Source organism: Buteo buteo, chromosome 14, assembly GCF_964188355.1.
Source record: "Buteo buteo chromosome 14, bButBut1.hap1.1, whole genome shotgun sequence".
Taxonomy (NCBI): domain Eukaryota; kingdom Metazoa; phylum Chordata; class Aves; order Accipitriformes; family Accipitridae; genus Buteo; species Buteo buteo.
In genome coordinates, this window is record NC_134184.1 from 3,198,142 (window position 1) to 3,214,793 (window position 16,652).

At 40.6% G+C, this 16,652-nt stretch overlaps 1 protein-coding gene across 4 annotated transcripts in view; it reads left to right on the top strand.

Annotated features, from left to right (window-relative positions):
• Positions 1-11,710: 11,710 nt before the first annotated feature.
• FGF14 (fibroblast growth factor 14) overlaps positions 11,711-16,652 on the top strand; it is a 247,702-nt gene continuing 242,760 nt past the window's right edge. For 2 of the 4 annotated variants that reach the window (XM_075045898.1, XM_075045901.1), the window contains exon 1: positions 11,711-12,163. In XM_075045898.1, the coding sequence (XP_074901999.1) occupies positions 12,088-12,163 (76 nt within the window). In that variant the 5' untranslated portion in view covers positions 11,711-12,087. The remainder of the gene's footprint in view (positions 12,164-16,652) is intronic. The other 2 variants (XM_075045902.1, XM_075045899.1) reach the window with 2 other exon arrangements.

Sequence of the window (16,652 nt, forward strand, 5' to 3'; positions counted from 1 at the left end):
AAGAATGTAATCTATAGATAGCTAGAGTTAGACAAGATGGATCTTACTCAAATTTCTGAGAGATAGGAAAAAAGTCAGGAGGAAGAAAGGGGACAAATGTTTCTCCCAGAAAATGCATCAGCTCTGACATCACCTTTGTCCATACAAGCAGACATCTGGGTACAAATGGTGAGCAACGTAATTACTTTGAAAGCACTGCTCTGAAAAGAATGTATAAGCATTGAGAAATAGGATCTTTCAACGTATTAAGAACAAGAACAAAGTGCAACACAAAATAAAATTATCCCTTTGCTAGGTCATTTCTAGTCAATTTTCTTCAAAGACCAGGTCATTTAGGTAAATCTGCATCAATGAAAGGAGCAAGCAGTTTAGAGGCAGGCACTTCAATACATGAAAGACGTTAAAATTCCCTCAAAGACTCTGAGTGACCTGTTTTCAGGCAGGCTATTACAGTATTTTTATTTTGTGTTTTTGAGTGATAACATATTTTGGCTTGGTAAAATAGTTCATCCAAAAAAAAAAAAGCGTCTTTTTAAAAAAACTTTTATATTCAATCTCCCATTGAGTTAGTAATCCAAAATTAGTGTCTAAAGGAGCGTGCTGTGGGGCAAGTGGAGGGCTGAAATTCTTACACCACAGCCTGAACTATTGTTTCACGTTTTGGCAAATAGATTAGTCATCATCTTATGGGTGAAGATAAAACAATATCTGTGTTACTTAAAATATAAGGGTCCTTGCATCAAACTTTATGAATTTTCCTTATCTAGAATCATAGAATCATTGAATCATTTAGGTTGGAAAAGACCTTTAAGAGCATCAAGTCCAATCGTTAACCTGGCACTGCCAAGTCCACCACTAAACCATGTCCCCAAGTGCCATGTCTTCTAAATACCTCCAGGAATGGTGACTCAACCACTTCCCTGGGCAGCCTGTTCCAACGCTTGATAACACTTTCAGTGAAGAAATTTCTCCTAATATCCAATCTAAACCTCCCCTGGTGCAATATGAAGCCATTTCCTCTCATCTTATTGCTGTTACATGGGAGAAGAGACCGACCCCCACCTCACCACAACCCCCCTTCAGGCAGTTGTAGAGAGCGATCAGGTCTCCCCTCAGCCTCCTCTTCTCCAGGCTGAACAGCCCCAGTTCCCTCAGCTGCTCCTCATAGGACTTGTTCTCTAGAGCCTTCACCAGTTTCCTTGCTCTTCTTTGGACATGCAAATCTATTTGTCATCTAACCAATTTTGAAAAACTCAACTTGCGTTTACTATCTTCAACTATTTTGACAGTTTGTAGGGAGAGTTTACTCACCACTGCTGATAATTACTGATTTAATCCCTGATTTCTCTTAGAACTGCTTACTGAATGCCAGAGGGTTTTTGCTGGTTATTATCAGTCACTTTTAAGTAACTGTAAAATGCGATATAAGTCAGAGGTCTCCTTTACTGAGTTGCCCAAGAATAAGGAGTTCAGCATGGAAATCTGCCCAATTTCTTTTATGGTGAACACAAACACAAAGAATTTATTTTATTCTTTGGAATCTTGTCCTCTCTCAGGTTTCTCTTGTGTACTTTGATCATCAGTTGGCCTTACAGACTTTGCCAAGATTCTTGCTACTGATGTGTTTGAAGAAAGATTTTTGAATTCAGTTTTAATTCCTTTTGCCAATTGCTCTTCAAACTCTCTTTCGGACCCTCCTAGTTATGTTTCTACACTTAGTCTGCTGGAGTTCACTATCATTTCCTTTTTCTTAGGTTTGACAGAGCTTCAGCCTTCTGAGGGATGCCTTCTTGTTTGTAATAACCTCCCTTACCTGCTGTTCAGCCCTCATGACTTTTCCACCCTTTCTAAAAATACTTCTGAAAAAATCTGCAGTATGCATTCATCAGTGCTGCTCCTTCAATATTCTCCACACTGTCTGTAAGGTTTTAATTCTCTTAGCTGCTCATTTTAAACAAGTTTCTTCATCCTCGTGTGGCTCTGCCTCTTGAAACAGAGCAAAATTGTGGCGTATCTTTTGGGCTTTTGCTGCTCCTGTAGGGATACAGAGTTTATCGAGATTCACAGATGCAGTTTTGAGCCAAGCGACTCGTGGTAGTCAGGACAAGGTTGAGGAAGGTCTCCCACTTTGTGGACTGCCTTCGCAGCTGCTTCAAGATGTTCTTATCGATGGCCTCGTAAAAATGTGATCTCTGTGTTATGTACCAGTGTGAATCTTCATAAGGGTAATTGAAGGCTCCTACTATTCTCGTCTTTCCTGCCCTTTCTTGCCTCTGATCTGTCGGGGCAGAGCCGTCAGTGCTGCCATCCTATCTGGGTGGTCAGTAATGTCTTATGTTCTTCCTATTTAGGCCTTGAATTTTGGTCCCTAAGGACATGGAGGTGCTTGATCAGGTAGGTAGCTTGTCAGTTTTGATTCTTATCAAATTGGGCTTCTCTGGTCTAGTGACTGTTGAGAGGATGAGTGTAGACATGAGAACACGAGGGAGGAAGGGAGCAGCAGCAGAGTTCAGGGAAAGGGATTCTTGCTCCAGGGATTCACCCAGATTTTCCCCACAGTCAGAGGAGCGAGGGAGGCTTTTCTAAAGAAAAATTAATCCTACCTTCTTTGGAATAAGACTAGCCAGTTTATTCTTAAAGTTAGGTTGGCTGCTTCAAAGATATTTTTGCAATTACAAAATACACATTTGAGGTCTTGCTGATGATGGATTTAAGTGCCTAAAGTGTGTCTTCAGGGAAATAGAAGTCTGTGATGTACACTGATTGGTTTATCCTCCTTCCTTCAGCTGAAATCAGTCCAATTAAATCTTTTAAATGTTGAGGACAGAGCTCCTTACCTGGTAGGGGTCACAAGGGGAAGGCAGCAGAAATAGGATACATTGGTTCTCATGCTTGGTCCAAGGACCTATTTTTATATTAAATAGTTAATGGGTAAGTGAAATCCCTGGAACAGAGATTGTCTGCCAATAAAGTAACTTTACTCCTCAACTCTCTCAGTCCTGGGCCAGTTCTATTTAAGCGTGGAAGCACAGTTCCAGGCACCTGAAGGATTTTGAAGTCCAGATTTTGAGGGTTAAAAATTTTATTCTTTTCAGAGAGAATGGATCGTTTCTTTACATAAAGAGAGACAGATACACAAGGATGGGGAAAAAAAGGATGAGAGATGTATTCTTAGGTCTGATGCATGGAAAAGAACCTAATCCCCCTTAAGTAGCTCAGAAGAGATACATTATTAATTTAAGAGGTACATAACAGTTATATTGATTCAGCAATAGAAACAACTGATTTTGCATAATATATAAAGCTTAATAATTAAAGTGATTAATCTGAGACTATTTCTATGAGACAGCAAGCTTTATGTGCCATTCCATTTGTAAAGGTGGAGGCACTAAACCAGCTCTGGTTTGAAGGTGAGGAATGCTATGGCATCCCATGACAGCTGGTAAAGTGCCTATAAATACATAGAAGATGGTTTCAGCAGCTGCTGCGACTTACCAAATTTAAAATCAACTTTCTTATGCACTGAAAGATTCTCAGTGAATGCCCCAAATAATGAATGTCTTTACAAGTTTTGGTCAATTTCAAATTTAGTAGACATTTGATGGTGTTGCAGTATTACTGCCTGAATTCTTTTATGCTAGGCTAGAAGCAGCTCCTTGTGGGTTTCCTAAGCACAGAGTGTGCTGTTTTGTTCTGGATCTTTTTTATGACCATACTCAGAGGAAGTATTTAATGGGTGACAATTCGCAGATTTAAAGTCAGTTTTCAGTGTATATGACCCTGTGGACTATGTTTCATAAGCAACATCATAAGGATTTTAATGATTACCTTTTTAAAAAAAAAAAAGTAGAAACTTTGATAGTACTTAGCAAAAATATTAACCTTCTACTGATATGTGCGTTCTTGTTTAACGACCCAGTTCAGCTGTTTAAACTGGCAACTCCCACTACAGCCAGAATTATTCCTTATCTGCAGTCTCATATATCTAAGCATTCACATTCTTTTGTTCCATTTCATATCATGTAGATTTTCATACTGTAGTGTCTGAGCAGCTTTCTGAAGTGTAGAAAGTAATGTGACTAGCACCCATCATATCTATTCTTGCATCTACTCCCTATGGGAAAAACGAGAATAGTGGAGATGCTTTGAGTTTATAAATTAAGTCAAAGCTGCAAATAACTTTTGCCCATAGATGCCCTTTGGTTATTCAGGAAATACATTCCAAACACTTAGCCCTGGAGAAAATGATGTCTCTAGTGCAGATGAGCTTCACTCTCGCTGTAGAAAATTTCAGCATGTCAGAGAAACAGTGCTGTTGGCAGCGTTGCTAATGTTGGCCTTTCAGTTAACCTTGGTTGAAACAATGACGTACTTGAAGATAATAACTGACACCTTGGGCAAGAATAAATACCGTACAGAGAGCCAGTTCAGGGAGCAGAGGACAGATTTGCTACCCAAACATTGTTTGAAGGAGTTGCTACAGCATTTTGAACTTCTTAGCGTTTTCTAACGTGCTGAAGGCTACAGCCCCAAATATGCTGTGTTACCTTGCTCAACTCTGAATACTTCCTGAGATAATATGATCGCTGCCCATTGGCATGAAATGGAGGACTTTGTGTCAGTGAAGAGAAGCAATCCAGCTGACAGGCTGATGGCACCTGTTGTGGGTGCCTCTAGCAAAGAGATTATTTCAGGCTGACTTTTAGGTCTATCCTGATAAAATACTAGCTCTAATGCCATGCTCTGGCTAAATAGAAATACTAACTAGCTAAGAAACAGGATCTAGCTTTTTTCCAGCTACAAGGGTTGTTTTTTCTGACATGGGCATCTCACAGCAGTCCAGCCATTAAAGCTAACACAAGAATTAGTCTGACACCTTCCCACATCCTCCAGTTGATCTAAATAAATAAATAAATAACATCCCTCCAAATATCGAAGAAGTAATCTCCTCATGCCAAATTTTGCTCCTAAGCTGTGTACCTATTATTTTTAACTCTGTGGGAGTTGCTTTTCTGTAACCACAGCTGGAATTTGGCCCTTAATAGTGACTGTGTCTTCACGCTTCGTAATGTAGGTCAGGAGAAGAAATTAAATGATGACATTGTGCTGCTTACTGTGGCATCCCCCAGGAGTTTGCGTGGTCCCTACTGATTGCCTTGAATCATTAATCAAAGGGTAACTGCACTGCACAGCCCACAATGTATTCTCAGCAGGCACATGCATTGATGATGCTGCATCAAGAAAAAAGACTTAATTGCATTGACAGTACAGTTTTTTCACAGTTTAGAGTGTTTATCAAAATTGTGCTTGTAGCATCTAAAAATACTGTAATTAATGCAGCTTTTGGCCTCTTCACACACTGTTTTCTTTTTAGTTTCTTCTGTTAAAGAAGACAGCTGTTTGCTAGGAAAACAAATTCATCTCTTTTCCTTCTCTCTCTTGCCTCCTGTTTTGTATTTGAGTGCATCAGTAGGAGGCTCACAGTTTGTTGTAAATGTTCATTCACAGTTTCTGCAGATTCCTACATTCATATTCACAAAGGCAGAATATTTCAAGATGTCCTTCATATCAAGTTACTGTTACTTCACGTCAGATGTGCGGAATACAAAATACATATTTCAGGGGCTTTGCTTCCCAAGGCAAAACAATGCTCCTTAAGGGAACAAAACCCACTGTCCTCGAGGAGGGTGTGACAATTTGGGTCAGTCATTTCTTCGTTCTTAAATCGTTTCCTTTCGTTGCCGATCTAAATGTGGCTTGTGGGTATTAACATGCAGAGTATATTACAGAATAAGGCAAGCAGACCTTCTTTGATGGGATAAAGCATCTGCAAGAGAAGGTGAGAGAGATGCTGGTGAGTCGGCTTGTGACACCACTGGGCAGTTGGGCATTGGCTCCTGGGCAGGTCAGGATGATGCTTTTCTTTTCTTTTCCCTATTAAATATTCAAGCTGTGAGAACAGGAAAGGACACGAAAGTGTGCCACGAGGTTTGGGCCACCACCATGGGCTGCTGCTCCTGTGCTGGGCAGCCTGTGTGCGTGGGGGACCTGCGAGCCCATGAGTAAACCCAACCTGCTTCGTGGAGAGCAGGCTGGGAGCAAGGGAGCGGCGTATGTCCCCCCCTGCAGAGAGCGACAGGAGCTAAGGGAATTTGTAACGGAAAGAGATCTGACTTAGGTTAAAGAAGATACTGGGGGAAAAAAACCCCAACTGTTTCAATATCAAGAAAAAGGAGACTTAACAGCTGTTTTGCTCACACCTCTACAGAAAAATAGTATTATCGTGACTCATTTTTGTCATCCATCTGCTACCATTAACTGTTGTAAAGTGCTTTGTTACTTCAGATATCTGCATCGGGTTTTAAAATGTTCCAGTTCCTATATATTGCCTTGTAAATCTTGTAGTACAGTGAAGAAAGCTGTGTATGTAGCAGAGCTTTGCAAGGCTGCAATTCCACTGAAATTACTATTATTACCTTATAGACTGCAAGGGTAAAGCTCAAGTGGTGCAGTATATGAAATCCTAAGGTTAAATAATGAATTTTGCCATAACGTTCCACTGGACTTTATACTTCTGCTGCTGATGTACTTGCAGCTCTATTAAAACAGGACCCGATTGAAAATCTTTATCATTGTCTGGCATAAAAGCCTGCACTGTGTACACAGACAGTGTAAAGGCTCAAGATCGCAGAGGAGGTGGAAGTATCTTGAGTTCATCAAATGCTTTCCGCTTTGTGAATGAAGATACTCGGAGCCAAGCTGCCATTACATTGCTAGTGTGCAGTCCATGTGAGAATGGGATCCACAACAGTTAAAATGGTGCCTGCTGAGTAGTACTAGAGCTGGAATCATGTAAGATACTGGTCCTGTGGTGGAGCCTGCACCCACTTAAGCCTATGACCACCACAAGAAAGCCTGTACGAATTAATCAGGAACACGTACAAAGCACTAAAGAGTTAAATTAAATATTAATAAAGAATAAAATTCACAATAGTTAAGAGAGAAAAATAATGAAAATAAAATATATTTTAAATAATTAAGATTTCAATGGATGTGCTCTTGACATAAATCTTAGTAGACATTCAGTGCACTTAAAGCATACGTTCTCCTTCGCTATGTTAAAGTGGTATTTTGTATGGGACAGAACAACTTGAAAACTTCAGTATGGTAGTCTTCAAGAAAATGTATTGAACAGATGAATTATTTAGGCTATTGGTTGCTATAATCTTCCAGTATAATGTAATGTCTTTGGGAAAAAAAGATGCCGCTTTCTTTTCCAGTACAAACTCTGTTCTTGGAAGTGCTGCCTTACAGATTAGAATAAACGTAATGCATGCAGATTTTGAGTCTTAAAACCACGGAAGAAACAAGGTGTCCCTAGAATTGGTGATGCAGCTTGTGCTGGCATCTCTTTCCTTCGTTACCAAGACAGCATTAAACTGTAGCGGTTATGCCACTGCTATTGAGATTACGTCAGGACTCCCATTTAAAAGGGGTGAAAAAACACAAACCAAACATTCTGTACCTGATCCTAAATCAACTGTTGAAGCCAACAGTGGTCTTTGCATTGCAAAATTTTTTTTTCTTTGTATAGTGTGGAGAACAATGGATGCAGCTTATGAATTTTCCCTTGTCTCTGTTGTGGAAAACTATAGAAGGAAAATTATTTTGGAGCTGAAAACTATTTTCTGCTTTCACGAAGCGTGGCACTGTAAGGTGTTGGATGAATAGCAAAGAACCCTCGCTTTGCATCGAGCTGTTGTTTTGATTTATGACCGTAAGCTGCTGCTGAGACTTTTCCAGCCTTTCAGAGAGGCCGTCATTTTGGATGAGACTGGCTTCCCTCTCCCCCAGCCGTGCCCAGCTTCATTCCCTTCTTAGCAGAGACGGAAAAATGGCAGAAAGGGAAACATTGCTCGTTAAAACTTAACCTAAACATGCCTGTGGATTTGGGAAGAAGTGAAGTAGCAGCTTTTTAGCTGTCAGCCTCCCATTTCACTGGCTCCCCGGGACACGGGGCAGTGAGGCAAGTCCGGGGTGCCGCGGGTGGCTTCAGAGAGCTGCCCACAGCCCACGCGGACCTGTCCCCGACCCACTCGTGGTAAATGTCTTCCCCGGCGCGGGTGGAGGGATGCCGTAATGCCGTCTCGCTGCAGGCAGGTATCCCTGGCACTGCTGTCACTCCCTGAAGGAAGCAAGTGTCAAAGACATCAGAAAAAAACCCATAGATGCTGGGCTGGGATCAACCAGAAAGAGAAACTGCTGTTTGTAGCTTGTGGGTTACGGTTTGTTCAACACAGGGTCATCTTTACGCGGGCAGGCTCAGCTTTTGACTGCCGCCCTTGCCCCTTCTGTGACCCAGCAATTTACAGAGCCTTTGAGAAAGATTGTCAACTTTAATGAAAATACAGAAGTAAAACAGCAATTTAAGTTCGACCTTTGCTCTGATATTACCACTAGCCTGTTTCGTTTAAGCAGGCTTTTGTCCTGTGCTATTTTTAAAACGCTTAGTAATGTCAAATGCTAAAATACAAGTACTATTACTGATTTTTAAGCTGTACAGTTACACTAACATTACGATGTTCAAAATACTCCTGTCTAATTTTACCACTGAGGTGAAGTTGGGGTTGTAACTCCACAGGAATTGGTTCTGGGGAAGCAGAAACCAGGGCAGGTTGCAGGCGGTTCCTGTCAAGCAGCCATTCAGATAACTGCAGCGCCAATTGCTTTACAGAAAGCCAAATTGTTATTTTTAATAACCGACTGCTGCACAATACATCTGCTGGTATCAATGCCTAGTGATAAAAATTGATCTAAGGCTGATGTCTGTTGTACTGAAAAAAAGATCCAGAAAATGGATTTTTTTTCAGGATGTATGTACTTTGGAAAAAGGAGTTTTAAACAATTCGCTATATAAAAGCTTAGTCTGTTCTTGCTCTTTAACACAGAAGAGTAATTTTGAGTGATATTTCAGCTGTCGGTAGATTTCAAATGTTGTTAAGGTTTTTATTCCTCATTTAAATCATACACTAAAGTCCTTTAGCAGTCACAGGAGTTATGGACAGTGCTGAATGCTCTATCTCTCGTTCCTTACTAGCCTAACACATAATTTTATATGTATGAATTATAGATGAACTTTATTAGTTATCAAAAATGTGAAGTTTTTGAACAAAACCAACAGAAATTTACTACAACATCTATGACATTTTATTTTTCCTTCCCTTATGGATTAATTTACCACACATTCAGGTGATGAGTGCTTGGCAGACTGCAGGACCATTGTGAAATTCTTGAAGAATCCATGTGAAGTAATATTGTTTCCCTTGAAATATAGAAACAAACTTATACCAGCACTCCTTTCTAGGGGAAAGGCAAAAACCCAGACTCAACAACAAACCACCAACAACAAAAATTCTAGGTCCATGACTGAAAACTGCTTTGCTCCTTGTACTTCTGTGGCCATGCATTTTGGCAGTTTAACAGCACTAGATGCTGTTTGTGGAGTGACAGTGTTTGTTGCCCTGAAAACCGAACTCCACATCCTTCCATCTCTCTTTGGTACACTGGTAAATTATATAAACCAGGTCATTGAACCAGTACTCCATATCAACTGGGCTAATAATAGTGGGTTACAACCTTTCCTCAGCCTCGCTTGGACATGCATATGGTTTCTGTGGGTTTGGATCTTAATACAAGTGTATTAATCCTTCCACACGCTCACTTATCTGGAGCACATGTGTACAAACTTCTCTTGCCATTCACCCCTGCGGTGTTTCAAGTGTTTCTGGAGCTTCGCTGCCATTCACCATTGTGCAACTAAGATTACTACGGGGCTCTCTGTTTCTGTATTACCCAACCCCCCAAATAATTGTTAGCTAGATCCAGAATGAGACCATTGCCTAACAAGAGACCACTGCCTAAAATGCTATTTTTCTCCTGTCTTGGTGAATGCAATACCACCCCTCCCTGCAGACTTGCTGGTAAGCTGCGTTGCCCAGTGTGTTTCCAGACGTCAATACCAGCACCAAACTCTATTAACAAGCTGGGGCCATTCATTCCAGCTACAGCTGCCCCAGTAGGGTTGGTAGTGTAAGTCTCCCCTGGCTGATAGTACTTTATTGTGTCCCAAAGGGTCGAGCGAGTGGACCTGCCCAATCTTAAAGTCTGACTGCTCCTCAGCTAGCGGAGCTGGAAGTGTTGCTTTCGTGTTGCTAGAGATCCCCTGCACTGGTTTCAACGCTTGACTCTTGGGATCTTCTCTTCCATCTCTAGCATACAGTTCTGCCAACCTATGCATGAAGGTGGTAAGCAGTTTCTTACTCCATTTGGCTGTATCTTCTCCCAGGTGTTCCATTTTTCCTTCCAAATCCTATTATTGTTCTATTTCAAGTGCCATGTTCATGACTCACCCAGCATTCCTGAAAAAAATAAAATAAAAAAACCTGTCTGTGCCATCCTGCAGGCTAGCCCCATACCCAGAACTGCAGGGGTCCATCTTGTCCTTCCTTTCAAGAGGCCTGGCTTGCTTGCCCTCAGGGTCTGTATTACCAAGCATTATAACTGCTTGTATTTCTTTGACTATTGTATTTATTTGCCTTCTTTTTCATCAGGTTCCTTAGGCTCTCCTCCTTCCGGGAGAGTCTTCCCAGCCCTGCCAGCCTACCCTTCCAAATCCACCTGGTTTACATTAGCAGGGTTCAGAGGACTCGTAATCTTGCACAACGGATGAATAAACCCTCCAGTGATATTGTTTGGAATATTAGCTCACCATAACTAGATTCCACGTCCCTCCAGCACCAGTTTAACAACTACAGACAATAACTGCTTTAACAATATGTGACTGTGGACTCATTTGGGTTTTGTTCTTCCAGATGAAGCTCTGCAGACACCAATTCCAGCTGCCTTAACACATCTCAACACTGGCTGTAACCACTGTTCATTGCCCACGGCTGGTGTGCCTGTGGGTTGCCCATGTCCCATTTGGTGTCTGCACTGGCCATTTAAGCCAGGTGATTTTGATCAGGATTGGTCAACTCAGGGTCATTCGTTTTCACAAGTAGTCCTAGGAGGACTGGGATGATCCCAAATGCCTCTGTGGCAGCTCTCAGGACCCCCCTTTGCTAGCTGTCTTCTGGTTTGTACTGAAGCTGCTCTACCCATTTTACGTGGTCATTTCTGTTTAAGCTTCTCAGTTATGTTCTTGTAACTTGTAACTCCTCACCTTCCTGTCTCCTCTCCTGTGTTTTCTCCAACACCACCATAACAGCTGCCTTAGCCTGAGCCAACTCACAGTTTCTTTTTTTCCCCCCTCCCCTCCCATTGCTTTATATCTGAAACTCCTTCCTTTGGTCTCTCCTCCCACCCTCACCATCCTCTCCTAGCAGCAGCTGGTTTTAGCCCCTCGGCAGCAAAAGTACATTCCCTGGCTTTGTGCTCCCCAGCGTGATCCCCACAGCATTTGTTTTCCTTCCCTAATGCCCTGCTCTTATCTTCACGTGCTCTCATGAGCTGCCCGACATTCCTCCAGCCCAGGCCGTCCTCCCTGTTAACTCCTCCTTTCCCATAAACAATCCACTCTTCCTAAGGCCCTCAAAAACTCACACAACTTTACTTAAAAGACCTTTAAAAGCCTCAGATGTCCAAGAGTCAGGATTCTACTGTCCTGCTCGTTCTTCTACCAGAGAAGCCATAGTAAGTCTCCCTACTTCAAAGACCATGACTGTATTCACTGGTGGATTTGAGAACTCCTTCGCCATCCTGCTTTGGCATACATGGGTTATGACCTTTTTACCAACCTGGTATTCGAGCGTTCTTGTTTGCCGTATGTGACAATGATACAACTTCTATTTCTGCTCCACTTAGGCTCTCACATTCTTGCTCTTATAGCCTTGGTTGTGGAGTTCCCTGCATTCTCCACCAACCTGTTACAAGAAAAACGACACCTTTTGCTGCTCGCAGGACCCACCTGGTGAAGAGTGGACAAAAGAGAACAGGACTGCTTTTTCACTTCTTTTACTAAACAAAATTCAAAAAGACGGATAATTGCTAGCATTTCTGTTGCGCTAGGCATTTTGGGGGGTCGCATACATGTGTATCAATATGCACAAAGTCTCAGGGAGGGCACAGTCAAAGGGGAATCAGTCCTCGCCTGGAATCTTGCACGGTAAGTGGTCTCTTCTGTCCGGTGCTCATTGTGGTGTCTGTGTACTGGTTTACCTTCATGTTGTTCTTTATATAGCGCAGTTTCACAGGAATAAACTCTTTCTGTAGTCCGAACAAGTTTGGGGTTTTGCACAATTCACTTTGCAGATAGTCGTGCGTACACAACTACATTATGTATCAGTGAAATGTTGTTTTGTGAGGCGGCCTTAGTTTTGCATCAGCTTTGCAGCCTTCTCATGTTGCAAAGCATTTAGTTCCACTAATCTGCTAAGATCCTGAGAGTCAACGGCAGCTGTGTTCTGCAGCAGAAATAGTCATGGTCAGCAGCAGTGACTGGGATTTTCTGTGCTGAATATTGTCCACTTGTAGCAAAAATGAAGTGGAACTGAAGTGGTTTGTGGTCTTTTTCAGCTGTATCATAACAATCACAATTGGATTGCTCATTTAAAGCTTTCCGAGATAAACAAGTCTGTCAAGTCACTAAAATTATTAAGGAGTTACGCTGATTCTTTCTTTAGCAGAGAAAAGCTTGGAATAGAAACTACAACTAGTCAAAAGGCTCCAAAGTATGAAGAAAAAAGTTGGGTTTACTTTAAGTTTTGCAGTGAGGTTTTCTGTAGTCAATCTGGAGGAGGGTGGTTCATTGATTATTAGTCCTACAACCAGCCCTACACAGGGCCTGATCGTGAGCGTTGGCCACACGAAATTAAATTTCATCGTGTTTTTTATCTTGTCTGTGTTCAGTTTCCCATTCAGTTTCATCAAAAAACCTACAGAATTAGTTAATCGTACATCATTTCCCACGTATGGAAGCAGTGTCAGGTTTTATTACTTGCCGTCACAAGTGTCTTTGGCTTACTCTTAGCAAATGCCCTCTGCAATGTGCTGGTTTTCAGGTGTTCCTAATAGACCTAAAATTGTTAAGGCAGTGTTTTCTGTTCTCTTGTCAGAACTGCCAGTTTTAACAAGGAATATAAACTGGATTTGCCACATTTGTTTTGTATTTTACACATGCTTAGGACAGCTAAACTGGTTTTGTCTCTCTCTTTTTTTTCCTATTGATGACAAACCTGCAATCCTGGAAGTCTTAGGCTATTCACACCCTCTTCCCACTCGCAACTGAAATATTGGTTATAACTCGCAGAGATTACTCCTTGCAGGTTTGGTTTGTAGGATCCCCAGGAGTCTTACTGGCATTTGTGGGAGGAAGAAACTGCAATACATGTCCCAGCTTACTAGAGCTTTCTGATTTATAGAGTTTTTAAAAATTGTTAGAATAAAAATTGTTAGAATTTTGTTAATGAAAATGGGTATGAAACAATAGCACATACTGGAATTAATATGGTTAACTCCTTAACTGTTTAGTACTGGCTAATCTGTGAGGCTTGCCATCTGAAATTCTTAGGATCAGGAATGATGCAGCACTGCTGTTGGAGAAGGCTGTTACTGGAATGGTCAGCAGTCTCTCCCGTGCGTTTTTGGCAGGTTCAGCTGCAATTTCCCTCTTTCTTTTGAGAGAAAAGGGAAAGTCTAGAGGTAGAAAAGACTAACACAGCTCATTCCTTGTGAATTCCCTGTGTTCCTTTCTGCCCCTGCTCTAGACAGAATGCCTCTTTCTACTGAGCCCTCCTTGTAAAGGTTAAAGTTATAAGGAGCCTTGTGACTGAGTAGAGACATATCACAAGAAATACAAGAGATCACATTTGTATCTTCATTCCTCCTCTAAGGTGTTTTTTGGGGGGGATGCATGGTTTGCATTCATGGATTCTTTTTGGAGATGGCTTTGAAGATTTTTAGGATTTACCATGTGCATAATCACACATGTATCTAGCAACATGACTGAAATTTGTTTCACCCTCTCCCCAACCTATACATTTTAAACTTGATACACAAATGAGTATTGACACTGAGAAGTCAAGGTTGGGCTCGTTTGCACTTTCTACTCCTGTTTGATTTGGCTAACATTCAGAGAACAAAAGATATCCTTTCATTATGCATCTACCTAAACACCAAATAAATCAAAATGGTGCTGGCAGGGACTTTGTCCTGAAAACAGAAACTTGCTATTAAAATTGGACAGATTATTCCTTTCTTTAAAACATGTAAAAAACCTCCCCCCACATACAAAAAAAACCCAGCACACAGACAATCATTATCTAACATGCATGAATTTCAGATAGAATTTAGATCATGGAACCATAAAAAACTCACCACCAACAAATCCTTGTAGAAAATAAGGGGTATGTGTTTCCTGGTTTTGGCAGCCAATCACCCATCAATTTTCTTATTTCAAGTACAGAATGATTTTAATATCTTTTATTTTCCTTATTGGAAAGTGCCATTTTGAAAGAACAGGAAATACATATGCAGTTAGGATGTCACCTGTTTATTCTTGTACTAAATTTGTATAAAACCCAACATCCTTTCACTAAGGTTTGTAGAGAAACAGCACTCAACCAAAGAAGGATATAAAATCCCCTGACCCTGACTGGTCCCATTCTTAGGTAAGGACTTGCAAGGAGATGAAGTGCTTTAGTGTAAGGGCACAAGGTGAACTTAGAACAGATGAGAAAAATGAGTTAAGTTCTCTGTTTTTCCTTTTCTTTGACCTAGTTATTGAATTGCCTGTAACATTTCTCGAACTGGATTGGAAGACAAAAACATGTACCTTAAAAGCACTAAAGAAAAGGCTCCAGTTATCTGAGAGATGGGCAGATACAAAATGTTCATTCTTCACAGTCTGTGCTTTTCTTGGAAGTGTTTGTGCCCTCCGTGCAAAGAATACAACATTTACATTTACGACAATACGTGTATGCCAAGTCAAATTTTAGTTTGCAAATATTATTATTCATCTTTGTTGAAAACAAATATCACTGTATTTGATAAATTATGAATATATTAGAATGATAGTAAACAGAGAGTTTATGGGTGTGTATTTAAGAATAGTTGATGTCTGCTTCAAACGTCCTTTCTCATTGTACTATAGCAAATTCAGTGCTTCACTGAGGAAGATGAAATATTAGTAAGGACTTTGTTTCTTCACAGCTGCTGCTAGATAGGAATAGGTGGAATTATGTATCTTAGAAACTTGTGGTTTAACACAATGTTGGTTTTGAGGCTGTTTAACGACCACTGATGGCTGATGTACAACAACAACAAAGTTCTTTGCAGTCTAGATTTTGTTCTTACAGCTTGATGACATTCAAATTAATCAAACAATGGAATTTAAACCCCAACAAACGTAGAAAGCACTTTCTTGAAAACAAATTATAATTTGATTCTGACCCAAATAAATTATTTTTTTTAGTTTTACAATTACAATATGCTCTTACACCAACAATATATGCTATCACTTTATAAAATATATAGCTGTACATCTAATAAATGCACTGTAAGCCTCTGCTCATTGAGTATGCTGCCATCATTGGCTTAGCTTATTAGGAGCATCATAATTTGAACTCCTCTAATAGGTCATTTTGTTTTTAATGGGTCTTTTTTTTTAAATAACCTTAAATCCTACACTTGCTCTGTTTTGTGTTTGGTTGGTTTGGTTTGGTTTTTTTAGTTAGTTAGTTTGCTGCTTCTTTTACATTGGCAAAGAGCCTCAATGTTTCTTTGCATTGACTGTGAAGTTTTGTTATTGGTCAATCAGGGCTTTTATGTGGCACCCCCAACCTCGCAGTGGCTAACCTTAAAATGATGAGGCATCCCTGACTGCAGGAGAAAAAAGAGTGTAGAATAGGGAAGGAAAGCTTTTAATAAATGAGGAAAACTTAAACTAAAATTTGTCAAAAATTATTCTTACTGCTATAAATAAAATCAATTTAAAATGTGGTAGCTCTACTTTACTATTTGGTTTGCGCTCAAAATAAAAAAAAAATCAGGAAATTTAACATGCAGGAAGTTTCCTACTGCAGAACTACTGGGAAAGGGAGCAAGAATGAAAGAGAACTTCAAGAAACTACTCGAGTGTACTTTATTAGAGATGTAAGAATAAGTCTTGGTTAGTGACAGACACTCCGCCACGGTGGTCGTGTTCCATCCAAGCCCTTGATATTATCTCATACCATCCACAGTCTTCCCCAGCTGCAATAACTATTTCATTTTACTTCATTTTATTTAATGGTATCTAGCCGTTACCTACATCCTGCACATCTCACCTACGTGTTCTCTAGATAATGATATGTGACATGTCTCTGGAAGCCCAAAACAAGAGAGTGAAGAAAAGAAAGAGCAGCTTATGATGTTGGGGAAGGAATGTTTGACTTCCCATTGGTTAAGGTTTAACATCAAAAAAAACCCCAGAACATCAAAAGCAATGTCCAGAATGTGTATGGCTATAACTGAGCCTTTAGATGTGATTTTTTTTATAGGTTGGGCAGGTGGATGGCACCCCCACCACCTCCCTGAAGAGCAGCCTCTTCAGGTAGCCCACTTCATTCACCAGCTTTCAGAATTAATTCCTCTGAACCCCCATCCACAGGATTTCC